General features: G+C 47.3%; 1 protein-coding gene across 2 annotated transcripts in view; it reads left to right on the top strand.

The window, feature by feature from the left end:
- The window catches only part of PAPSS2 (3'-phosphoadenosine 5'-phosphosulfate synthase 2), a 68476-nt gene that overhangs the window by 37393 nt on the left and 4095 nt on the right, over window positions 1–26988 (top strand). The window contains exons 2-11 of one of the 2 annotated variants that reach the window (XM_074232250.1): window positions 9723–9840; window positions 12533–12768; window positions 14609–14747; window positions 16675–16793; window positions 16906–17019; window positions 18034–18145; window positions 19763–19777; window positions 21318–21523; window positions 26238–26373; window positions 26620–26888. In XM_074232250.1, coding sequence (XP_074088351.1) covers window positions 9723–9840; window positions 12533–12768; window positions 14609–14747; window positions 16675–16793; window positions 16906–17019; window positions 18034–18145; window positions 19763–19777; window positions 21318–21523; window positions 26238–26373; window positions 26620–26888 — 1464 coding nt within the window. The remainder of the gene's footprint in view (window positions 1–9722; window positions 9841–12532; window positions 12769–14608; window positions 14748–16674; window positions 16794–16905; window positions 17020–18033; window positions 18146–19762; window positions 19778–21317; window positions 21524–26237; window positions 26374–26619; window positions 26889–26988) is intronic. The other variant, XM_074232251.1, reaches the window with a different exon arrangement.

The raw sequence follows: 26988 nt of genomic DNA, 5'->3' as shown, positions 1-26988 counted from the left end.
AGTTCCTGAAAGAGCATGTAGAGAGAGAAGAGAGGAGGCCTAGGACACCCTCTTGGGGAAGCTTCACACTTAAAGGGTGTGATAGCCATGTTAATCAATTCTTGTTAAGTGGAATTGTTCTATTGGAATTGGAAGTGAAGTGGATCCAAGATATGTGGGACAAGAAAAGGAGGGAAGTCGGTCAAGTAGTGAGACTGATGGATGAACAGGTAGATAATATCAGGTTTCCCTTAAAATGTCACAAGAAAGGGCATGATGGACGAGGAGCCTTCTGGAAGGATTAGGAAGAAGCACAGGAAAATATTGCCCCAAGGATCAGTGTCTCAGGAGAGCTTGAATCAATGAGATCACACATCAAAGTTCACTAATGGACACTTTTTGTGGAAGTCCTCCCCCCAGTGAGACTGTTTGCTAGCTGGTTTGGCATCAAGGGAGATCCAAACCCAGCCTTGCTCCTCCCTTGGAAGAGCTGATGGCGTCTTTGGGAGACAGACACAAAGCTGGGCAGACGACTTCTCAGATGTGGTCGGTGGGATGATCTTTTTTTTTTGCTTGACTAGCTATAGGGAAGATTCGTGTTTGGTAAGGTGAGGTGGAAAGTGGCAGATAACAATTAACATGTGGAAAAGTTCCATTAAGACATTTTTTAGAAGAAAATAAAAAGTACAGAAGGCGAGGTGGCACAGTGGATAGGACGCCAGTCCTGAAGTCAAGAGCACCTGAGCCTCAGATATGTAATATCTGAATATGTAATATGAATCTGGTCTCAGATATGTAACAATGACCTAGCTGTGTGACCTTGGGCAAGTCACTTAACCCCTTTGCCCTGCAAAAAATAAACCCCAAAACAAAACAAATTCACGATGATATGGCAGCTGTGCATGCTTCCTTATACAATCATCATTGTGTCTGTAGGTGAATAGGTTCAAAATCAAAAAGAAGCTATTAGATAGAATAGTAAATGTTAAATAATAATATAAATAAGGAAATGATAAAATGCCAGTAATGCCATCTTTATTACCAAGTCCTAGAGAAGAGATCACAATGGACTACGGTGGTCAAGGAAAGATTCATAGAGATGAGAGCCAGGTTGGACATCAATGGCTCTGGAGAGGGAAGAAAAAGTGAGGGAATTCTAGGCAAGAGGCACCGCCTGAGCAAAGACTTGGTAACTGGAAGGAGACAGTGCCATAGGAAAGAGGGAATAGACTGGTCAGGCAAGGGCAGAGATTTCACAGTGGGGAGTAGTGAAAAACAAAGTGGCCAAAGGATTAAAAAATACAGCACTTGGACCTTTTCTTGATCCTCTCACCTACACCTCACCCTTAGTCATCACTGTCCCTTGAAATCACTTTGGATGGTCTTTGGACCTTTCCTCTGCCCTGCTCATTACTTCTATCCAACTGTCGTCCTATACTTCTCAGTACTTGATATGAGCCAAAAGAAAGTGAGTGAACAGAACAATCTCATATTTTCCATGATCACCAGATTTCACTCTTGTGGACTAAAAAAAATTAGGCGGCATTTATTTATTTATTTATTCTTATTTTGTACAAATAATTTTTTATACATTACTAAAATATTCTTGTTTAAGAGTAAACATAATACCCCCTCCCTGAAAAAAATATAGACCCACATGAGCAATAAAGGGGAGAGAAAAAAATAAAAATAAAAATAAAAAAAATAATTGTAGGTATGGCCAGGTGGTGCAGTGGATGGAGCACCGGCCCTGGAGCCAGGAGCACCCAAACCTAAATCTGGCCCCGTACACCCAACAATCACCCAGCTGTGTGACATGCAAGCCACCCCAACCCCACTGCTCTGCAAAAACCAAAAAAAAAAAAAAAAAAGACCCAAAATAAAATAAAATAGTAATAATAATTGTAAGGGCAGCTGGGTGGCAGACAAAGCACTGGCCCTGGAGCCAGGAGCACCTGGGTCCAAATCCATAGGCCGTATTTTTTAAGAAACATTGCTGTGATTTTTAGAATTGAAATGTCAGATGTTAGGTTGCCTCAAGTAGCAGTGATTAAGAGCCATCCAAGGCTCCTTTTAAAATGTTTGTTTAATTAACTTTATAACAAAACATAAACAGATATCAGTGACTATCTTTGCACTTACTTTACAGTCTCTTCTAACCCTTAAGAGAGAGAGCTATGCACATACCCTTTTTTACTTGTATGCACTTGTATGCAAACAGACAACTAAAATAAATATATGCATACATAAAATAAAAATGCAAACTATTTTTCCTTATGGAAAATTTATATCTTCAGCACTTTTTTTTTAACAAATAGATCTATTCAGATTTCTTTCTTGTCTTCATTTTGTGTTATTTCATATAGCTCATAAGCCATTTAGCCATTTCTTAGCTGTCGGATTCTCTGCAATTTTGATTTCTTTTGTTTTTGACAACACACATAACAGCTGAAATTATATTCAAAGAAGTCATTCTCTCTCTCTCTCTCTCTCTCTCTGTCTCTCTGTCTTTCTCTCTCTTACACACACACACACACACACACACACACACACACACACACACACACACACACAAACTCACTCACTGTCTGTCAGAATCTCCTTCCCCATAAATGACTTCCTTGGGGCATTTTGATAATAGGAAGATTGCCGGCTTCCAAGGCAGAAAGTATTTTCTTGGTAAATATCTCTAGAAAGGTGGCTTCTGCCAATGTTACTTCCCAAAGTGGCTGCTGACGCCAGGCCAAGAGGAGCCTTGTTTATTGTTTGATTCTGCTTTAGTTTGGCCAGAGCAGTGGGTGGGAATGAGTGTGATGCTTGTTTTATTTTGAATGCTGTTAATTATTAATGAGGTGAGGCATCTTTGCTAAATGTATAAGTTATCAGTCCCTGCCTGTGTGCTCATCAGAGGTCGGACACTGCACACATAGATTACGGGAACTTCTAAAGAACACATCCATATCCTGACTCTGTTTCTTCTCTTTATCTTAGTTTGAATGAACTTTAAAAATAGTTACGTGATCCTTCATCAACCTTTTGGACAAGTTTTTTGCTTCAATAGTAAAGACATATCATCCTTCTCTATCCCCCCTTTGCTGTGAGGAGAAGCACACTGTTCCATTTTTTTTTTTTGCAAGGCAAATGGGGTTAAGTGGCTTGCCCAAGGCCACACAGCTAGGTAATTATTAAGTGTCTGAGACTGGATTTGAACCCAGGTACTCCTGACTCCAAGGCCAGTGCTTTATCCACTACACCACCTAGCTGCCCCTTGTTCCATTTTTTAATCTGAAAAACATTTAAAAATTTTATTTGACCCCTGAATCCAAGTGGAGATTGTTATGATTCTCTCCTCTCCTCTCCTCTCCTCTCCTCTCCTCTCCTCTCCTCTCCTCTCCTCTCCTCTCCTCTCCTCTCCTCTCCTCTCCTCTCCTCTCCTCTCCTCTCCTCTCCTCTCCTCTCCTCTCCTCTCCTCTCCTCTCCTCTCCTCTCCTCTCCTCTCCTCTCCTCTCCTCTCCTGTGAAGTCACACACTGAAGGAGGATTTGGTGACCCTTGAACTGGCAGCAGCTCCAGGATGTATTAGATGTATTAGAAGTGGGCAGATGAGAGTCAGCCAAGCAGGATAGAGGTTCAGGGATTATTCTGAAGCTATTGCAAGAGAGCAGACATGAGCTAAAATGGGGTTGGGAATGAGGGGATGGCTGTTTGTAACTTGTATGAACTTCATTATTTGCCTCTTGAGCAGGGAGTGTTTTAACTTTTTCTTTGCAGTTTCAGAATTACTACATTCATTTGTTTCTAATGTTTATTGCACCATACTCTGTTCAACTCATTTTCTTTTTTATTTTCTAGCCAGAACCAAAGAGTTTTGATAATTACTAATTTGTAGAATTCTGTGAGATTTAATATTACTCGATTCCTTTTCTTAGCACTTTTTTCATTATTTCTCTTGGTCTTTTGTTCTTCCAGATCATTTTTGTTATTATTTTTCTAACATTCTAAAATGCTCCTTTGGTAGTTTGATTGGTGTGATATTAATTAATTAATTAGTTTAGGCTATAACTTTAGTTTAATTACATTGGCACAGTCCAACCATAAGCAATGAATATCTGTCTACTTATTTTAGATCTGTCTTTGCTGTAAAGAATGTTTTGTAGTTTTATTCCTGGCCCCTTTCTATCTTTCCAGTTTTCTTACACATTACTCCCCTCTGTCATCCAATGACATTGACCTCTTTGTTGTTCCTCCTTACAGCACTGCTTCCAACTTTGTGCCCATTCTTGGTTGTTTCTGATGCTGGAATCCTCGCCTCCTCATATCTGTCTTCTGGCTTCTCTGACTTCCTTTAAGTCCCAGCTCCGTGGTGCAGTGGATAGTGTGCTGGCCTTGGACTCACGGAATTCAAATCCGGCTTCAGACGCTTGATATATTTACTAGTTTGTGACCTTGGGAAAGTCACTTCACCTTGACTGCCTCTTCTCCAGGGTCATCTCCTGATTCATGCTGGCCACTGAACCCAGATTGACTCCAGAGGAGAAAGTGAGGCTGGTGACTTAGTACAATACCCTTCACTCAAATCCAATTCACTTGTTTGTCCTGGCATCACCTCTCTGATGTCATGATCTTTGAGAATGAAGGACAAACCTCATCATCAGATAGACTATAATATCATTCCCCCCTCTCCCCCCAAAAAGTGATCATTTAATTTCTTCTTTGCCAATACTTGTTTCCTCAGTTTCTTTTTCTTGTTTTCTTGTTATAGTTTGGATTTCTGACACTATTTTCAAAAAATAGTGGGGATAATGACAACTCCTGGTTATCTGACTACAGATCAGACCTTTTGCTTCCCTGAGCCTCAGTTTTGTTCATTAGTAAAATGGGGATAATACTATGTATACCTTCTATTCAGAGTTATTGTGAACTTCAAATGACATAATGTATGTGAGTTCTTTATATGCCTTAAAACATATAAACTCAAATTTTTAAACAATATATTAAAATTTGTTTTTACATGTAATGGAGAAAAAATAAATTTAAAAATATTTTCTAAAACATTATATAAACTCTGTGACTCAGGTTCATGCTGTGTGTGCACCTGTAAGGCATCCTTGGTGACAAAGTGCTATAATGGCATCTGCCATGTCCTGACTTCCTTAGACCCACAGAAAGATTGGGATTTCCTTTTGGCTTTAAGCAGTCTAGAAGAAGAGTTTATATTGATGGTGAGCGCCTTGGTGCTTTCCCAAATGGCGCCTTGATGGCCACTCAGAAGAGTCTCTCTGTGGGCAAATGTAGACAGCCCTGCCCCGCACGACATTTGTTGACCTCTGTCTAAAACTAGACTCTGATGCAAAGCGATTGCTTTGGACTCGAAAAACAGAGTGAGGTCCAGTCCATCCTCCATGCTTCCGTTCTGGCCTACTCTTTGGGAATTTCCAGTTCTGTCTTGACCCTTTATTCTCACTCTATGGAAACACTTCACTCTTCTGCGACCACAGCATTTGTCATCTCCCTTGGGCTGTGACCATAGCAACTACTGGGGATTAACTGGCTCAATGATTCCTGAGTCATTTGTCACCCATCTGTCTGGCACTCTGGCTTTCCCTAGCAGCAGCTCCTTGAGGGCAAATGCAGAAGGGAGGAGGGTATCCACTTTGTTACACCCGTGCCCTGTTTCCTTACTTGCCTATCCTTTACCATGACCTGCTGCCTCCTGCGGGGTGGGGGGAGATGACAAAAGGTAAAGATCAATAAGTCAACAGGTCAACGAGCATCTTTTATGACCTTCCAGACACCACCCTGAGCATTGTGGATAGAGAGAGAGGCAAGAAGCAGACCCTGCTCTCTGTCTCACTATCAAATGGGGGAGATAATATGAGAATGTATTGAAAGAAGATATATACAGGATAAGTTGGAGGTCATTAAGAAAGGGAAAGTATATATCTACGAGGATTGGGAAGAATTCTTGTAGAAGATGGTGGGATTTCATCCAAAACTTGAAGGAAACCAGGAATTGGTGATAAGAGTTCCAAACATGGGAGGCAGATCAGATGGATGATGAAAGAGATGTGGGTGATTCTCAGCATCCTTAGCTTACCCATTGATCTCTTTAAATCATCATCATCATTCATGCCCATAGGGAAAATTCTGAGAGATGAATAGTAGTATGTGGAATCCTGTTCTAGGTCTGTCAAAGTGGTAAGAAATAGAAAATGACTGAAAGACTCTAGGTGAGAGGTGAGGGGAAGAAGAACAGTTCTGACAGGTGAACTGGTTTTTGGTTAAGAAATTCAGCAGGTAAAGAGGGGAGGACACTATTTTAGGCAGAAAGAACCTTGCCCATGGGCACCTAATAGTCTTTGGAACTAAGTTACATGGAGTTGAACTGAGGAGGCAGAGAAACACAAAGACGGAGGAAGTGCAGAGAATAGCATTGGTTAGTTCCAGAAGTTCAGCCTGTTGGGAGATGATGGCAGAGCCAGCTGGCTCCACACAAGAGTGTCCTTTTCCTCATCCCTATACCCTAGGGACATTTTTACAGAAATGAATGTCATATTTCATGTCCTAAAAGGATTGTTGAAAGCCATCTGTTTCCAGTCACTGAGCATCACCGCTGCCTCATCACCTATTAAATTAAATTGAATGCTGTACTAGGCTATATAGGATAAGATTAGTCTACTCCCCTGATTCTCTGATTTTTCCCCCACACGCATTCCCGAACAACACCTAAAGCATAGTCTCATAACCAGGCTCTGAGATGTGCTTTGGCCATGGTGAACTCCCCCAGAGAAAGACTTTGACCTCCCAAGAAGCCAAAGAACTTCCTCCAGAAACCAAATCAAGCCTGGTCCCAAACAGCTGATTTATGCCTGCAGGCCCATCAGCTGGAAGGACAGATGCACGCCATGCCATTTCCTGAAAAGTCCTCCCTTCTCTCTCTGTCTCTCTCTGTCTGTCTCCCTCTCACTCTCTTCCTCAAGCACATCCTCAGAGAATCCCATCCTGGCCCCCCCACCCCAACTTATACCAGTCAGAATTGGGATGAGAGTATACAGCTGCAGATTGGGGATGCCATCAGACATGGCAGTTGATCTCTGGGTGACTTGTTTTGTTTGTCTTTTCTTTCTAATGAAGAATGATTCTTTGTGGAGAGGTGGATTCCACTGGGCAGTGATTAACAAAGTCAAAAAAACTAGTAAAAACATGTGTTATATTTTTAAAAGGATCTGCTGTTAGAGGTAGAAAAACAAAGTGGTTGAGAGGGGAGAGGGCCCTCACCCTCCTGGTCTAAGTGCAGACACTTTATTTTCTTTGAAGAAAAATGAGGACTATATTTTCCCCTTGGAAAGGGCTGGGTAGAGGTCACTACCAAGGATGCCTATTCCTTTTCCTAAATTGTTTTCACAATTTCTCAAGTGTTTCTGTGGTTTGGGATGGTTTGTCTGCCTTTTCTCAGGCTTTTTTCCTATTCTAGATGTATCATCATCATCATCTTGTGGTAGGATTACATTCCAAATCCATTGGGAATTTGGTATTTTCTTGGTGGGAGGGAGTCCTTTTGGGCCATTTGACCTTGGAGAAAAAAACATTGTATCTTCCTCAAGTCTGTGCTGGCCCAGAGTGCTAAGCTCTGTGTCTCAGACCTCCTGGGAAATGTGAGACGCCATAGAGGAGACCCCAACTTAGCTCCTCCCCACTGAAGCAGGGGCCTAGGTCAGTTAAGGCAACACATGAGCATTTGGGGCAGAGGAGGGAGCTTCTACCCAGGGGCCAGAGTCTGGGACAGAGAGACTGTTCTCTTAATTTCAGTCCTAGGACCTTAGGAAGAGAGAGAGATTCATCACCAGCTTGGGCGTCTGGGTTGTGACTTGTGAGAGCTTAGAGGATTAATCAGAGATTTGTGGAGTACATCCTCTGTGTATCTTGTTGGGCTTAGCCAGGGTGGGTCCCTCAACCAGCTTTGGCATTCAGACTGAGGGCCGCCTGGCTTCCCTCCAGACACATCCTTCAATCCAGCTACATTGGTCTCCTGGTTGTTTGCTCACACATCTCTCATGGTCTGCCTCCTTGTCTTTTCCTTCTTCCTCACCTCTGCCTCTGGCTGCCTTAGAGGGGATAAATTGTCCAATCTATCCTCTGCTCCATCATGGTTAGCGCCTTTGCCTATGGTGCCCTTCCATTCATTGCATGAAAATTCTCTATGTGTGTGCTGTTGACATGTTTTTTTCCCTTCAATAGAATGTGAGCTCCCTGAAGGAAGGGACTCATTTTTGTTTCTCTTTATATTTCCAGCCCTCAGTAGACACAATAGCAGGCATAGACCCTCTGCTTAATAATAATGCTTGTTAAGCACTGGCAGTGAGCACTGTCCTCTAAAGGTTGCCAAATGAAGCCACCACTGTGTCCATTACAGTCCCAAGGCAAATAAGGCAGGCTGTTTGTGAGGCTCTAGTTAACAAAGGCTTTGGTCCTCCAGGGAAACAGCATCTTTCTGCTGACCTTCCTGTTCCAATGTTGACAACAGAATGTGTCCCCAGAGAGCAAGGCCTCAACAAGAAACAGAACGTTTCTGGCAGCCATGGCAGAACTGGGCTTGTTTATTTGGCCGAGTTGGCCATAGATGAGGAACCAAATAGTTTGATTTAAAAAGGAAAGATAAGGGGGTGGCCAGGTGGCACAGTGGATAGAGCCCTGGAGTCAGGAGTACCTGGGTTCAAATCTGGTCTCAGACACTTAATAATTACCTAGCTGTGTGGCCTTGGGCAAGCCACTTAACTCCATTTGCCTTGCAAAAGCCTAAAAAAAAATTTTTTTTTAAAAAAGGAAAGATAAGGAAGTGAAAAGAAAGAAAAGAGAGAAAAGGAAAGAACCAAACCAAACCATCCTCCTCCTCCTTCTCTGCCACCAGGGGTTTATATAATTGTTGTAGGGATCACAGACTCTACATGATCCACGAGTGGGCATCCATTCCATAACCAATGGCTGGTCCCATCAAGATCCTCATCTGTAGTTTACTATGAACCCTCCAAGGAGGATCTGTCCAGAATTCTTTGAGCTTCCTCTAATTCTTTTTGTATCTAATATGATGATGATGATGATGATGATGATGATGATGATCCAGACCATGTGGGACAAGTCCCCATCTGCCCGATGATCCCCATGTCTCTAGCAAAAGGAGAGATATTTGTTTCATCCCTTAAGATTGTTCACAGTATTCATCTGAGTTCATTGGCCTTCTAAGGCTTATTTATCCCTCCCTCCAATCTCAGAACCCTCCTTGTTCTGTTCCTGACCAGGCCCCTACCACTGACTCAGATCCTGTAACTAAGGGTGACCCTAGCTGCAGCCCATTTTGGATCTTCCAGTTGTGCCCAAGACAGTGGTGTGTCCCTCTGCTAAGGACTGCCAAGCCCCAGAAGCTCCTCTTCATTTCACTCTCTCCAGACTTTGCAATGGCTTAGGCAAATAAACTCCACACGTGCCCTTGGCCCCCGTTGGCAAGATGGCACCTAAAACACATGAGACTGCTTAGAATTATATTCTCCAAGACATCTCTTCTCCTAGAAAGGAACTTAGTGGGATGTCTCCAATGGGCTGCAGGTCAGCTGCCTAGTGTACATAATGAGGGTAGAGGAGATTACCGAATCCCATCACTGAATTTTGATTGCACTGTGTTTTGCTGTGTTTCCACAAAGGACAAAATTAGTTTCCATTAACCAAAAAATGTGTTATTTCACCTTGCAGGATGTCCAACAGAAATCCACGAATGTGGTCTACCAGGCTCACCATGTGAGTAGGAATAAGAGAGGCCAGGTTGTTGGGACCAGAGGAGGCTTTCGAGGCTGTACAGTGTGGTTAACAGGTAAGGGGCCAGTCTTGTTGTCACTGAAAGCTGGTGTGGTCAATTGTCTATGGAAGTATGAGCCCAGATAAACTCCATACTAACTCAGGGGAGGTACTTTGTCAACCTGGGCTCCATCATTTGGCTTCTGAGGGGAGAAAAAAGAACAATGGAGAAGAATTGTAGAGAGACAGATTGAGGCTTGATGCAGAGAAGGACCAAGTTGTCAGCAATAAGAGCTGTCCAAAGAGGAATGGGAGACCTGGAGAGAGAGGGAAGGGAAGAGGGAGGGAAAGACTCATGCTAAGTCTTCAAAAAGACACTTCCTTTTTGGGCAAGAGAAGAGAGTTGAACTAAATACTCTTTGGCCTTCTTTCCCATCCCAGTATTCTGAAATCCAGTCCGTGCTGTTGGGAATGGTGAGGGGTAGTGTTTTGTCATTTTTTTGCTGCTTCAATATGCTGTTACATTGGGGTACCCGGAGGTCTGAGAGACTCATATCAAAAAATGTAAAAGTGTGTGGCAGTTGGGATGAAATGATGTATCTGCTAGAAATGCACCAGGGGTTAAATTTTAGCCAACTCCTTCTCCTTGCATGTGTTGTATTCCTCGGCTCAGTTCAACAAATAGTCATTAAGTGATACCAATAGTGAATCACAGAGACAAGGCTCAAACCTACGACCTGTGAGTAGAATCTCCTGGAAGGTAGAAGTGGTTTCATTTTCTCCTTGTTTCCTCCCTATCTGTCTCATAGTAAACATTGAAATGTTTATTTAATTGAACTGAATCGACTGCCAGGTGCCAAAGGTACAAAGACAAGAAAATAGTGCCTGCCCTCCTGGAACTTACATTCTAGTGGGAAGTTGGGTCAACATGCTAGCCACATCATGGGTCCTGGGTGGTGGCCAGCTGCTGCCCACACCCTGTTTTCAAAGAATCTGAATGTTGGAGCCAAAAAAAGACCCTCTTGACCTTGGACTCTAGTTCCTGAGGAAATTGAAGCCCATGGAGGAACAGAACCCTCCTGAAATCATGGTTTTGAACTGGTTTGGAGCTTGAACCTGGGACTCCTGTCTGGTGCTCTTTGCCAGGATGTAATGGGTCTAAGGGGGCAGCTAGGTGGTGCAGTGGATAAAGTACACAGCTTGGAATCAGAAAGACCTGAGTTCAAATGTGGCCTCAGACATTTACTGGCTGTGAGACCCTGTTTTCCTCAGTTTTCTCATCTGTCAAATGAGCTGGAGAAGGAAATAGTAGCTTTGCCAAGAAAGCCCCACATGGGGCCAAGAAGAATCAGACAAGATTGAAATGACTGTCAACAGTGGCTCAATATGGACATAAAAGAAACCATTAGCTTCTCCCTTCCTCCCTTCCCTATTATTATAGAAAGCAATACAACCCTCCCAGCCTCTCAGTCTCACAACCTAGGAATCATCTTGGACTTGTACCCTCATTTTTTCAAATCCAATCTGTTGTTGAAGAGATGCCTTGGACCCTAGGGGTGTGGAGAGGAGAGCTCATTTTTGTACCCAACTTACCAAATGGACCCAAGCCAAGATATAAAAACCTGCTGACTCAAGTTAGGCAATAATCTACTTATCTTGCCTCTCTGGTATATGGCTACAAATCTCAAGGCAATCCTGGAGCACAGAGCAAGTAGGAACCTGTCCACCTGCTCTAGCATTCCTTTGCCCAGGCTTTTTATACCTAAGGCTGTTCTAGGCCTCCTCATCTCCCAGTACCCATTTCCATTTTGTCCAAGTGAGGGTGGCTCTGGCTCACAGGTGACAGCTAAACCAATAGGTGAAACTTCTATCTCAAAGGCATGTGGTGAAGAAAATGCTTCAAGCAAATCTAGAAATGGGATTTGCCTCTTCAGAATCATCCAAACCCCATCCCTCCAAAAACTTCAGTGGCTCCCATGTGCTGGTGCTTGTGGTTGCATTATTTCAGTCATGTCTGACTTTTTTGTGACCCCATTTGGGGGTTTCTTGGAAAAGAAACTGGAATGCCATTTGCTTCTCCAGATCATTTTACAAATGAGTAAACTGAGGCAAACAGGGTAAAGTGACTTGTCCTGGATCACACAGCTAGTAAGTGTTGAAGGGTAGATTTGAACTCAGGAAGATGAGCTTTTTGGTTCCAAGCCCAATGCCCTCTGCATTGTGAATCCCAATATTTAAGATCTGCCTTTACCTGGTTCTGCCCTACCTTGGAAGCCATATCCCATGGCTGCCTCCTGAGAAGCCAGGCTAGTGGAGCTCCCCTGAAGGGGTGACAGAGGAACCTGCCTTACATCCTGCACCCCCTATACCTTAATTCTTCCCTGTGGGGCTTGCCTTAATGGAGCCCTGGTTTTCTCATCTCTAAAGGAAAGGGGTGGCCTAGATTCAACAGCTTAACCAGCCAATCACCATGCATTTCTTAAAGACCCCAATGAATCATGTCAGACCTTGTGGAGAGTAAGGTATTTGGAAATCCTAGGCTCCTCTCCTGGGAGTCGGGGATCTCTGAGGCATTCCTGTCCTATGGGGGTGTTTAGTTGGAGGACGTTATGGATGCTCTGGGGTGACTTAGGCCTGGCTAACTGTTGAATGAGCTAGCTTTGACTAATGCTAGTTAATTATGATTAACTGGTATTTAATGAGGTCCCAGCCCCATCTTTTTGTACTCAGGAGATGCTTCCAGCTAGCCCACCTCTCCTCCCAAACAGGTCTCTCTGGTGCTGGCAAAACAACCATCAGCTTTGCCCTAGAAGAATACCTGGTGTCCCACGCCATCCCTTGCTACTCTCTGGATGGAGATAACGTTCGCCACGGCCTCAACAAAAACCTGGGTTTCTCTGCCGGGGACCGAGAAGAAAACATTCGTCGGATTGCTGAAGTGGCCAAGCTCTTTGCTGATGCAGGACTGGTCTGCATCACCAGCTTCATCTCTCCATTTGCAAAGGTGAGTTGGCTGGGATTCATTCCTTGCCATAGATCCATGGCCATAGACAAAGGGCCTGCTATGGACAACAGAGTTGCTAAGGATGCAAAGGGATTTCCTGCCCTCAAGGAGCTTACATTGTACTGGGAAGACACAGCATGTACAGATATAAATAAATTCTAAGTCATACAAAATGATCTCAAGAGGAAGTGAGGGTAATGAGAGGTCTTGAGTAAGAGGTAGCCCCCTGAGCTGTTTTGGAGGAAACTAGAAATTCTGAAGGGTGGAATTCAGACAGGAGTTCATTTCAGACAAAAGCTCATAGGTGGGAAATGGGCTGTCTACTGAGAGCTACCATCATTTAGTAAATGCTCATAATGTTCGAGGATTGGAGGGGGAAATAGAGAAGACTGACTGCTAAAGTCTCTTCTAGCTTTTATTCTCTGGTTTCATTATAGTCCCTGCCCTGAAAGAATCAATATTCTCCTTGAGCCATTACCATATTACACAGATGAGTGAATACAAGTTTGATAGAAAGATGATGGTGATGATGTTGTCCTTTGTTGCTTTTTTGTTGGTTTGTTTTTGTTTTTGCAAGGAAATGGGTTAAGTGACTTGCCCAAGATCACACAAGCTAGGAAATTATTAAGTGAGGTCAGATTTGAACTCAGGTCCCCCTGACTCCAGGGCTGGTGCTCTATCCACTGTGTCACCTAGCTACCCCATGAATTGGATTTGAGTGGAGGGGGACTATGCGATGTCACTAGCCTCATTTTCTCCCCCAGAGCCATCTGGGTCCAGTGACCAGATATGAATTGGGATGACTGGACATCTGGATGGGAGGTGATCAGGGTTAAGTGACTTGCCCAAGGCCACACAGCTAGTGAGAGTCTGAGGCTGGATAGTTCAAATCCAGTCTCAGATACTTGATATTTACTAGCTGTGTGGCCTTGGTCAAGCCTCTTAACCCTGATTGCCTCTGAAAAGAAAAGAAATTATAACTCAGAAAGAGCACTAGCACCTGGAAGAGGGGTCAGGAATCAAATGTCTTCCCTTCTCTCTCTATATTTGGGTCCATGACCTCTGTTGTTATCTTCCTATCAGTGGTGGCATCCTCCCACCTCCCCAGTGAGGAGAAGTCTTCTGAAAAGTAGAGATGGAGGTGGACTCTGTCTCCAGAAAACTGAGGCAGCATCCCATCTCTGCAGACACAGACCCTGGGACTGGGGGCTTCAGAACAGCCCTTCGGACTCGGGGCCCTGACTGATGAACTCTTTCTTTCAAAAGAAAGGGAGAACAGAAAAAGCCCCCATGTTTTTAACTTGGTTAGGATTCTTGAGTTTCAAGGGCTGTGATGAAGGGGGCCCTTGGCCCCTGACTAAGGGAAGGTGTCAACTTGGGAGGCTTCAAGGAGGGGGCCCTGGAGCCTTTCATCTTTCTCCTATTTCCTTCTGTACTCCCAATCTCCTCCACTCTCCCTCTTTGGGCCTCAGGCTCCCCATGACTCTTCTGAGTTCTCTTCTCTGGGGAAAGCTTAAATTCTGGAGCCCCTCGAAAGCAGCCCAGCTTCATCTTTCTCTGCTTCTGGGGCTGGGTGGGTGGGTGGGTGGGAATCTGCAGAAGTCAACAATGGTTGCCTTTGAAGGGGGGAGGGGGAAGGACAAGGCATGGGGCTCCTGGGCACCTCTGGGAGATCCTTTGGGGTCCCCCCAGGGCTTTGCTCAATAGAGTTTTGTTGCTAGACTTTCACTTTAAAACAAACAATCAAACCAAAGTCAAAGCCCCAGAGGGCCTGGGGGGGGGGGGGTGGGGGGTGGGAAGATGCTGAAGCCAGGGATGGTCTCCTTCCGGTGTTTTCCAGGACCGGGAGAATGCTCGTAAAATTCACGAGTCAGCAGGACTTCCCTTCTTTGAAATCTTTGTCGATGCCCCCCTGAACATCTGTGAAAGCAGAGATGTGAAAGGCCTCTACAAGAAAGCCAGGGCTGGGGAAATCAAAGGTAGGATGGCGCCCTGGGGCCCAACTTGTCTAGGATGGGAGCATTGGGTAGGCAGCCTTGAGGGGCAGACTTAAGGTCCCACCACTGGGTGGGTTCAGATGCTACCCTTCAGGTGCCCTCTGTGCCATGCATGCTGTTGTAGCTACTGGGGAGACAAAGACCAAGCAACACCCACTTCCAGAGTCTCCTCCCCTCCCTGAGCCTCAGTTTCCTCCTCTGTAAAATGAAGGGCAGGAAGAGACAGTCTTCCTCTGTGATCCTATAATGCATTCACAGATGAAAGTCAGGGGTTTGAATTCTGCCTTGGCTCCTTGCCATCTGTGGAGTGGGCAAGTCGTGGAACCCAACATTTCTCTCAGTTTCCTTCTATGTCAAAATCCCTTATCACTCCAAACCTTCCAGTGATAACATTGATATTAGTATGACCACCAACAGATGTTCCCACCCTTCAAGATTGGGCTGGATTGGGGGGGGGGGGGCTCCCGGGTTCATTCTAGCTTGGGGACTTGGGAATTCTCAGAGAGAGAAAAAGAGCCATTTCCCAAGTAGAAAGACAGCGTCCACTTTCTAAACTCTCTAAGAGGTCATGTGATTAGAGGATGGGATCTGGAAAAGAATCCAGGAAAAGAGTCCGAGAAGGAATAGTCAGAGAGGGAGGGGCAGAAGCAGAGAACTAGAGAAGAGAATCTCCAGCAGGAGGGAGAGATCAACGTGGCCAAGCCCGCAGAGAGGTCAAGGAGAATGAGAATTGAGAAAAGTTTGCTGGATGGAGCAGCCCAGACCATTAGTGATTTCGTAGTGAGCAGGTTTGGTGGAATGATTAGAAGAAGTCAGACTGTGGGAGTTTTTGTTTGGTTTTGTTTGTAGAATGAGTCGTGTTTGTAGCCATCGGGAGGAGCCAGTAGACAGGGAGAGACTGCAAATAAGGGGGTCAGGGGAGGGGCAATCTGTTGGGAGAAAGCGGATGGAATGGGATCACTTGAACTTGTAGCAGGGTTGGTCTTGGCCAGGAGTGAGGCCGCTTCATCATGTGAGACTAGAGGAGAGAGGGCAGAAGATCTGAGGGATGGGAGAAGAAAAGGAGAGGGGGAGAAGAGGGGAGGGGAGAAGGGGGGAGAGGAGAACAGGGGGCTTAATGGCCTCAGTTTTCTTCTGGAGAATTAGAGACAAAGATCTGAACTGAGAGGATGGGGGCAAGGAGGAGCCATGGGAGATGTGAGTCGAGGTGAGAAAGTTTGGAAGAGCTGCTGTGGGGAGTGGGATAAGGATTGCCAAGCAACAGTGAGGGCCCAGTTGAGGTTGTAAACAAAAATTTGCAGTGGACCCAGACAAAACAGTTGTGCAATTTTTTTGTCACCTTCCTTCAGTAGCATGTTTATAGTAGCAAAGGTGGCAAATGCTGAGTGATTGAGGTTTTGACTGGGAATAACTGGTGATATGATAAGGAGGATAGGGATTCAAGAAAGGAGGACAGTATAGAATTGAAGTGATTCACCAAAGGGTCAAGCCAGGGAGGAGATAAGAGAGTGGCTAGTGTAGGGGAAATGATCTGGGAAAGAACTGAAGGGCCAAGGGAATGGAGGTATAGGCAAAGAGAAGGATTTTGTTAGGAAGGCGGAGATGTCAAGTCAATAACAGGATGAACCAAAATCCAGATTTGAACTCAAGTCTTGCTGCTTCCAAGTTCAATATTCTCATCACCGTATCACCCAGCTGTCCCAATTAAAAAAAAAAAAGAAAATAGTGCCTGCCCCCAAGGAGCCTACGATCTGCTTGGGAGTAGAGGGGAGGGAGGTCTAAGTGTATTCACTGGAGATTAAGATTCATCATGGACACTTATTTCTGGTCCATCACCCTGGCCAGGGTCAATGTGGTTGGCCCAGGACCACATCCTGGTGGAAGCCATCTTCCTTTGTCCTGCATACAGGGTTTACTGGAATCGACTCAGATTATGAAAAGCCAGAAACCCCTGAACTGGTTGTGAAAACCAACCTGTCCTCTGTGAGCGATTGTGTCCAACAGGTGGTAGACTTGCTTCGGGAGCAGGTAGGTGAGGGCACCCATTCATAGAGACAAGCTGGGGAGGGGGAGGGCAAGTCTCGGCCTTCTAGGGCCATCTTGTTTCATGGTGGGTGTCTCTGTTTCCCTTTGGCCTCAGACGATAGTGCCCCACTCAGCGATCAAAGGTATCCATGAGCTTTTCGTACCTGAAAACAAACTGGACCTGGCCAGGGCTGAAGCCGAGAAGCTGCCATCCTTAGCTATCACCAAGGTAATTGCCCTTGCTTGTCCTTGGGCATGAGGAGGAAATGGGGGTTGAGAGACAGCTCTAAGGGAAGAGCCAAGAGCTTTTGTCTGGAGCATCATATCCCAGAGATTCCTCAAAGTTCTGCAGCCACCTTCTCTGGTTGCTCACCTGCACCTTCTGATCTGGTTAGAGCAGTAGGTCCACCTACTAGATGATGAGGAGAGGAGGCCAAAAGAATCTTAGGATTTACATTGGAAGGGACCCCAGAGGCTGGTTGTGTGGTCCAGCCTCATTCTTTGACAGATGGGGAAACTGAGGCCAAGGGAAGGGAAGTGACCTGTCCAGGCTCACCCATCCTAATGAGCAACAGAGGAGAAGTTTGATTCCAGGTCTTCTGACTCCAAATCCAGCATCCCTGGTCTCAGGTTGTTTCTGCCTCTTGTCAAAGATTTGTTCCATTCATTCCTTTTCCCATTCAATCATGGATTGAGCCCTGATGGAGCAGGCACAGAGCTAGGGCAGAGACAAAGTCCAGGTAAGGTAGGCTCATGCCCTCATGATACTGACAATCCAAGGGGGATCATAATCACATGATGGGGTGGGGGAACCTCAAAGCAACAACAATGTTGTCCCCTAGTGAGGGCTCCAGTTGTGACAGTCCAATAGCCCCAGCCTCTCAGGTGATTTCCCAGGTTCAAACAGACTGAAAAACCTGCTCATGAAGCTTCCCATTGAAATGCAGTTGGTTGCCCACCTCCCTGAGTGTTTGGGACAGGGGGATCAGGAGGTCTCTGAGCCTTTCTATCATTGGGATGGGCATCAGAGGAGGATGAGATGAGGAATAATGCCAACCCTTTTTCATTACCCTCCCATGAAAGATCATGACAATGAGTATGTCCTAAGCCTGGACCTCTAGGATGAAAGTGAGTTCAGAGCCCACTGGGACCAAGAAAGCACCCTGAAACAGCCAGGATGGGGGGCTGCTATAAGGACATCCCTGACCCCCACCCCCACTCCCCCACCTCTTTTATTTCATAGCTGGATCTGCAGTGGGTCCAAATACTGAGTGAAGGTTGGGCCACACCCCTCAAAGGCTTCATGCGGGAGAAGGAATTTTTGCAAGTGATGCACTTTGATACTCTGCTGGATGGTAAGTTTTCTACTTTCACATCATTTTAAAATAATATCAGGGGTTGGGGGCTGAAGAGGGGACTCTTCCTTTCAAGGCTGCAGAGACCCTGAGAAACGTTCTTAGTTGAACTGAAAATATTGTGGGGTAGAAAGTGGTTTTGGTCAAGACCAGTCTAGCTTGTTTTTACCACCCAACTTGGTTGGGTAGAAGATCACAGGCCTGAGGGATGGAAAGGAGTCCTCTTGTTTGGTAGATGAAGAAACTGAGGCCCACCGGGGGATATGGACTTGTCTCCCCCCCCCCCACATATGGCAAGAGAATCAGACTCAAACTTGGGTCTTCTGCCCAAAATCCTGGGCTCATTCTGCCCTATTGAGCTGCCTACATGTCCTGCCATTTTCCTCTAAGGATTTAATTCAAAGTGATAATGACCATGAGCTGAAGGTGAAGCACACCTTGACGGATGGGGAAACTGAGTCCAAGGGGCCATCCATGCCAAGCAGAGAAACTTTTAGATTGTTTCTCTTCTGTCTAAAAGGTTCAGATGCCATTGGGGGCATGGTCTCCCAGCAGAGAGGCTGGGTGAGCCTCAGATCAGACAGGGGCTCAACATCATTTCTGTGGATGCTTCATGGATCCAGGCCATTCTATTGTCCATAGGATGGTTTCCTTCCACCACTCTGCCTTTGGTAGAGACTTCATTTCTGGGACTCAGGGAACCCCCTACCTGGAGCAGAGGGCCTGGTGGCTACCAAGGGGACTGGAAGCTACCAGAAAGGGTAGCTGCACAGGGGTCCAGGGCCTCACTCAGACATCACTTCCTGAGTTGTCTCGACATCCCCCACAATGGGGGACCAGGAAGTATAGGAGATGTTTCCTGAGAAAAATAAGAAGGGACAATGTTTAGGTCCCTTAGTTATCAGTGGAGAGAAAGGACTTCCAGCCTTGAAAAACCATGGTTTGGTTTAAAAAAACCTGAAAGTTCTTCAAAATTGTGGTGCTCTGGGAAAAAAGCAAGTTATCCACATCCTTTGGGATTGACATAGTGCAAAAAGTCTGGAGGATCTGGGTCAAATCTTGCCCTAATCAGTCACAAGCTCCATAACGTCTCTAAGGCTAAAACTGAAAAAAATAGTATAACCAGACCCATAATACCTGCCTGAAGGAAAGGGAATGAAGATCCAATGAGACAATGAGAGTCGGAAATTGTAACTATTATAGACTCCAGAGAAGGATTGCAAACAAGGTCTGAGCTTGGTGAGGGAGCTATGAGCATTCAACCATCATCCAAGGTATTCTGCTCAGAATGTTCCCACACCTACTTCCTCTAAAATGGGGTTTCGAAACCACCCAACTCATCCTCTATTGAGATAAAACTGGACCACTTGCCATGGGCTGCCACTGTTTTTAGGCAGATGGCAATCCCTGGTGGCACAAGTTCTCTCCTGGTCACATCTTCCCAACATAAAACCCCAAACTTTAAGTTCAGTGTTTTGGAGAGCAATTAGGCTTCCAGATACTGTATGTGATGGATACATCCAGGAAGTTCCCAGTGAATTCTCCACCTCCTTGACTCTGAGATGATTCCAATGGAGGCTGACAATGTGTTTGTTAATTGTGTTTATGTTTCCCTAGGCATGGCCTTTCCTGGTATGTACTTTAATAATTTTCCAAGAAATCAAATTATTATAATTAGTTATTTTATGTTAATTGGAACTAGAATTTGTTAATAGTGGGGAAAAATGAATCCAAATTAGCCAGTACTAATTGATTGCAGTTCATGATCCAACCAGTAATGGAAGAGTAAATGCAATGTGGATGGGAAGGTCAAGGAGTTGGACCAGATGAGCCCTGGAAATCATCTGTACAGCTGTGGTCTATTCTGCCATCTCTGACCAGTAGACCCTCTGGAATGAGGATGATTTGGGCGAGAAGCTCTGAGTGTTTCTTGTCTGCTGTCGGCCACGCTGTCTTTGAATGTTGGGCCATGTTCCTCTCAAGAACTAGTTTTCATGTCTTTTCTGGACCTTTAAGGTCAAGCTGATTTTAGATATGAGTTGAAGTGGTCAGATCTGGTTGGATTCTGAATGTGCTGGAAGGCTGCCTCTGTGGCAGATGTGTGATTCTGCATGAAAAGTAATTTCAAACCATCAACTGATGTTGCTAGAACTGGAAGCCAATGGAAGCTTCTGGAATGATCCCAAGTGAGGGGGGCACATGCTCCACATGAGCAAGGTGGAACATGGAAAATGTCCTTGAACTTTGGTTTCTTCTTGTTATTAACAGGAGTGAGGAAGGAATAGGGGAGGATAGAGAGATGGGGTTCAAACCTCATCAATGAACTACCTGTATCACCTGTGGGACCATGAGCTAGTCACTTGGGTGTCAATGTTCATCTCTAAAAAGAGCTGCAAGCATAGTAAAGAGATTAATTTGTAAAGACCTGGATTCAAATACTGACTCTGTCCCTTATAACCATGAACCCTGGACAGTTGCTATACAATGAAGGACTGGACCAGATCACCTTTGATTTCTTTCTCTGAATCTAGGACCCTAAAATTCACAGAAGTCCTGAAGAATCTGGATGACATCACCCCTGTCACCCTAGGGAATTGTGGGGGGGGGTAGAAGTGGGAGAGAACTGAACATTCTCCAGTCCCTGCCCCTGAAGGAGAAGGAAGGGCCCAGCCCCATTTTCTGGGAATTCTGGGGCAAAGAATGTCTTTACTGAGCTAGGAGACCTATTAAAATGCTCATTAAATGACCTTCTGCAGGAGGCTTTCATCCCCTTATCTTGGTTTGGGGGGGGGCAACCAATAGCTCCCTCCATCTCCTCGGGCTCCCTTTCTGCAGGGAGCCTGTTTCCAGAGTATGGCTGGTGACCCCAATGCTGATCTGCACACTTCCTTCTGGGGGGAGGGGGGGACTAGGTTTGCAAGGTTTGAAGTCAGGAGCCCTGAGTTCAAACTCTGTCCTGGTGCTTGTCAAGCCATTATCCTTCCTGGACCTGTTGAGGTCTTTGAGGAATGATTCTTCTAGGTCCAGGTTAGTGATCTTAGTATGAGCTTGGGTTTCCCCATTTGTAAAATAAGGGAATAGGACTAGCTGTCCACTGGCCTCCCTCTCAACTCTGTCCCAGAGATGATCCATGGAATGTGCCATTGACACCTCCCTGGGGTTCTTCCCACAGATGGTGTCATCAACCTGAGCATCCCCATTGTCCTCCCCGTCTCTGAGGATGACAAGAAGCGCCTCCAGGGCTGCAATGAGTTTGCCCTGGAATATGATGGGCAGAAGGTGGCTATCCTGAAAGACCCTGAATTCTATGTGCACAGGAAAGAAGAGCGATGTGCCCGTGTCTGGGGGACTACCTGTGCCCAGCACCCCCACATCAAGGTATGTCCAGAAGAACCCATCTTCTCTTAGTTCAGATGGCTTTGAGGTTTGCCCCATTCTGCAGATGGGAACTCTAAAGGCTAGACAGGACTCCAACAGGTCAAGAGGAAGGAGGGCGTTTTAGGCTCAGGCATCGGAAGGAACAAAGGCTGGGAAGAGGCCAATATTCAAGGGATCAAATGGGGGGAAAGATGAAGGGAAGCAGCATGTGATGGCTCCAGAATTCTAGATTTAGAGCTAGAACCTACCTTCAAGGTCAAAGAGTTCAACCTTTCCTGTCCTCATGGTATACCTGGGGAAGCTGAGACAGAGAAGAGAAGAGCGCTGGCCAAGGTCCCACAGCTAGTGAGGATTTGAGGCTATAGTCAAACCTAGTGTTCTACCGAGTCGATGACACTGCCCTTTGACCAGACCTAAGTCCACAGCGATCAAAGAAAGAAAGAAGGACCCTTGTGTATGAGAGCACATCGAACCTTTATGAAGCCACTACTCTATGCTAGAGGATACGAGGAAAGATCCAAGTGAGTCCCTGCCCACCAGGAGCGTTCTGTCTAAGGGGGCAGACAACGTGCAGCTAGATCCTAACAAGTCAGAGGCAGGATCATTTGGAGATCACCCATACAGGGAAGGCACTGACCTAAAGGGGGACCTAGAAAGGCTTATCTTGTAGAAGGTGGGATCTCAAGGGGAGCCGGTGGGCAAAGATGGGGAGGGAGAGAATTCTAGACCTGGGGAAGTAGCCAAGAAAATAGCAGTTGAGAAATCCATTGTCTTGCTTGAGGTGCAGCAAGGAGGCTGGTGTCATTGGTGGAAGACTATGTGTGTTGGGGGGGAGGTCCCATCAATTAGGGAATGGCTGAGCAACTTATGCTATTGAGAAATGTTGGAAGTGATGGTTTCAGAGAAACCCAGGAAGGGTGAACTGAGGCACAACCCATGCTACATTATCAACATTGTAGAGACAGCAGTTTTAGATGACTTAGGGCATCACTCACTAGTGATCACTACATCACTAACCTGGACCCAGAAGACTTAGACTGACTAAGGCAGGGACCAGCCAGAGACCAAGGATGAAGCATATATGCCCTCCCCACCAAAAGATGAATGGGACAGGCTCAGAATGCAGAATGAGACATGCATTTTGGGACAAGGCCAATGTGGGGATTTATTTTGCTTCAATGTCTGTTATAAAAGCTTCTTGGTTTGTTTGGGTTTTTTGTTTTTTTGAGGAGGGTCGTTTGTTTTTCATCAGGGAGACAGGAGGGATAGGGTTTCCTCCCTGTCCCTTTACCGGGATGTTTCCTACCTCACCCCCAACACACACCCAAAGGAAGAGAAGAATCATAGTTAAGTGAGGCAGCTTAGCAAGGCTTGGGCTGAATTTATTCTATATCTTAAAAGAAAAACAAGCTCTATATGAGATGCTACAGTTTCCACAATGTTTATGAAAATAAATACTCATTTGATTTAGTACTTGCTAAGTTCAGAATTTAAAAAAGAAAAGAAGAAAAAAAGGAAAGGAAATATAGGGTGGAAGCACATTGGGCCTCTTTGAGGTTTCTTCCAACATGTGTCTATGACCCCTCAGGAAAGTGGAGTTGCCCAAGGTCACACAGACTACGATGGCACAGATGCCATCTTCTGGGGAAGAATCAGCCTCCAATGTGCATCAAGGACTCTACCCAGAAAGGGGAGAAGTTCCTGAATTAACTGGTTACAGGAGGGAAAAGTAGGGGGAATTGGGATGTTGGGGTCCAGCTCAGGAGGACCAAGTAAGCTCCCGCCCAGGGACGAAGCTCTGGACACTTTCTACTCGTCTCTGGCCTCCTTGTAGCGACAACTCTGAATCCAAGGGCACGGGCATCTTGGCGATCTTGTTTTTGAAAGAATAATTCAAATTTCCGGAATCTCTGGACTCGGGGAGGGTTAGGGAGCCTGCCTTCCCCCAGCCCCGCCAGCATAGCCAATTAAGGCTGTCTTTTGTGTCTCCTGCTCTTCACCAGACCCTTCCCCTCTAAAAACAAAAGGATGCCCCGAAGGCAGGAGCCGGCTTGGGCCTCACCCTCACTCTCACTCTCAGCAAATTCCTCCTTGAAATTAAATGGCACAGGCAGATTTTAGGCAATGCGGAGATTGGGGGACGGGGGGTTGAGCTAGACTCCACTTTCAGTCTTAATCGCCCATGTGAGCAAAGCTCTAATCACCATCATCATCCATCTTTTTCATCTACCCCCCCCAGCCGTAATTATATGATTTCCCCTCCACGCAGAGACACAAAGAAGCCTCGCCTCGAAGCTGGCTGCAATGGTTTAGGGGTTTGGGTCTTCATGGGGGAGGGATCTTAGAGACAATCCGGTTGAGGGCTTCTCCGGGGGTCCCGAGGAGGTTTTTCTTTCAGGGAGAATTCAAGGAGAATAGATTCCCTCTGGTTTGGGGGTTTGCAAACCTGATCCTAAGAATCCACTTCTGCCTTCGCCGACTATTGAAGAAATCTCTCATTTAGTGCTAACCCCCCTATTTTACAGAGGAGGAAACTGAGGCTCAAGGAGAGGTCTCATGGGTCAGAGGGATCTCTCCCAACTCCAAGCCTCCCCACGGCACATTGGAAGCCAGGGGTCTTCCCTGGGGGTCCTGAAAGGGAGTGCACAGTGGTTTGGTCCAATGAGGGTCCAGCCGCCTCGGAGGGAGGGGGGAGAGCAGAAGAGGGAGAGGCTTTGATGAGCATCCAGCAACAGTGGGAAAGTCCCCCCAGGAAGGAATCTGTCACCTGGCTGAGGAGGGTGAGACCACGAGGGAGAAAGGGTTTAGGCCTAGGGATTGTTTGGAGGAAATGGAGAGTCACGGTCTCTGGTCTCTCTGGACAGGGCAGGGGCCCTGTCGGTGGTCTGGGCCAACATAGTCCGTGTGACCTTGGCTAACTCCATTTTCCTGAGGGGTCATAGACACATGTTGGAAGAAACCTCAAATGCCACCTTGTCCAGCCCCACATTGGACATCCCTTGCCCGGGGGTCACACCACTAGTGGAGACTGGCATGGATTGTAGGTTGGAAGGGAAATGAAAGGCCAGCTAGTCCCACGCACCCCTGGCCAGCCAGGGGAGGTGACTGCTCTAAGGCGACCCACACCTTCTCTTTCCTCATTTTGGGACTAGGATTACCTAGATTGGGGTCCCATTCTATTCTCCCACCCGCCCAGGCTGGCTGAGGGTCTCCTTCCTCCCCCTGGGCAGACTGGCGTCCCCAAGGACCCCTTGGGTGGGGGTGCAAGGCAAAGTGACTTTAGAGAGCTGCTCCCTCTTCAGGTTGGAACCATCCTGTGTCCCCCCGCCCGCCCCACCCAAGGGTGCAGCAAGGGCCCAGGGTTCAGGGAGGGAGGAGGAGGAACCAGGAAACGTGCCTGTCCTCACAAGGCTGGGGATCTTGGCCGGCTTTCATCTGGGGCTCTGCAAGCTTTGCCAAACCACTCATTACCTGTCCCTGCACCCTTGTAAAGTGATTCAGTCTGTTTCCCCCTTTTAAAAGGTGAGGTGGCCCCAGGTGGCCACCCAGAGGCCCAGGTGGAGTCTGGGCCAAGGGTGAGAGTCGCCCAGCCCCTTCAGACGTGGCTCTTCTGAGGGCCCCTCGGTGAGCAGAGACCAGGAAGGGCCCCAGGACCGCCCTTCTTGGGGCCTCGGTGGTGCCATCAGTGCAAGGGGCTGATCGGACCCTCCTGCCAGGGCCGCTGCCAGAGAAGCACCTCAGAAACAGGAGGGTTTTCCCTCTGTCCTTCTGTCCCATTCCACTGAGACTAGATGGAGCTGCAATCTTGCCATGGCAAAGGCTGCTTTGTTTGGACATAATCGTGGCCCCCACTGGCCGGATGGGACCCCCTGGAGGGTCCCCTCCCGCCTCCCTTAGAAGAACGTTTTTGGGGAGCTGCCCTGAGCATGCCCCAGCCACCTCAAACCAGAGCTTCAGAGAATTGGGTCTCCTTTAAACAGACTGGGCCTGGATTGATCTGGGTCAGGGTCTTTGGGGTGACAGTTGGGGGGCCGGGGGGCAGGGAGGGGGGCCGTGGACAAATAGCAGCAGTTCAGGAGACCCCAGTGAGAGGTGAGGGTGATGCAAAGAGCCTGGTTGGGGAGGCCCGGGGACCCCTGGCCTCAGTTTCCCCTGCTGCAAAGCGTGCACGTTGGACTCCACGGTCCTTTAAGGGTGGGTCAACGGCTTAAAATAAATAGAAATCCTTCTGTGCTCACAGAAGATTCCGGTTCAGCCCCAATGTTTACAGTCCAGGAAGCGCTGGGGGGACACCCCGCCTCCGGCTGCCACCCCACCCTGTTCCAGAGAACACCTCTGATGTTTGGAGGAGGCTAAAGGGTCCTCTCCCCCCCACCCCCAGCACATGCCTCCCCAGCCAGGGGGTCAAGGACCAAGGGCCTCAACTTCCCCATCTGTGGGCAGGTGGGAGAGGGAAGGTGGATTCTGTTCCCAGACTTGTTAGGAGCGTCAGCCCGGGGGGCCTGGAGCTGCCCCCTCCTCATGCACACTCCCTGCCCCCCCCCCCAAGGCTGCTGCCTTCCCTCTGAGCTTAGCCCCCCTGCATGCACCTTGTCTATCCCTGGGGAGCCCCCTGTTGTCCCCCCAGACTGTGAGCTCCCCAAGAGCGCAGTGGACAGCTCCTGGGGTCCCTGTCTGGCTTGAAGTGCATGGACACCCCTGCTTTTCTTTGAAGATGGTGCTGGAAAGTGGGGACTGGCTGGTCGGTGGGGACCTCCAGGCCCTGGAGAGGGTCCGCTGGGGTGATGGCCTGGACCACTATCGCCTCACGCCCCTGGAACTCAAGCAACGATTTCAAGAAATGAATGCAGGTCTGTGGGCCCTTGGCCACCACCCCATTGGGGGAGGCCCCCCCTCTGCCCTTTGGAGCCAGGCTGGGTGGCTCCCTGGGTGGCATCGCCTCTATCTGGGGGGCTTGGGTTGGGTCTCCAGGCCCTGTGCCCCCTCTTTTGTATAAAACCGACCTGGACGTCTGGGTCCTGGGGGGCTCGGGGGGGTTGCGAGCCCCCACCTGGAGCCTGGCACTCTGACCATGGCTGGCCCACCGCCTTTTCCAGATGCGGTGTTCGCATTCCAGCTGCGCAATCCTGTCCACAATGGCCACGCGCTCCTCATGCAGGACACGAGGCGCCGGCTCCTGGAGAGGGGCTACAAGCACCCCGTCCTCCTGCTTCACCCCCTGGGCGGCTGGACCAAGGAGGACGACGTGCCCCTGCCCTGGCGCATGAAGCAGCACGCGGCCGTGCTGGAGGAGGGCGTCCTGGACCCCAAGTCCACCATCGTGGCCATTTTCCCCTCCCCGATGCTCTACGCCGGCCCCACAGAGGTGAGGGCCCCCCTCTGCCCCCTCTGCCCCGGGCCAGGAATCCAGTTTTCATTGGGAGGGGGCTTGAGAGGGCAGAGTGAAGGCCCTGCTTGGGATGACC

Source organism: Macrotis lagotis, chromosome 4 (genome assembly GCF_037893015.1).
Source record: "Macrotis lagotis isolate mMagLag1 chromosome 4, bilby.v1.9.chrom.fasta, whole genome shotgun sequence".
NCBI classification, from domain to species: Eukaryota; Metazoa; Chordata; class Mammalia; order Peramelemorphia; family Peramelidae; genus Macrotis; species Macrotis lagotis.
This window is presented reverse-complemented; position numbering and strand designations above follow the sequence as displayed.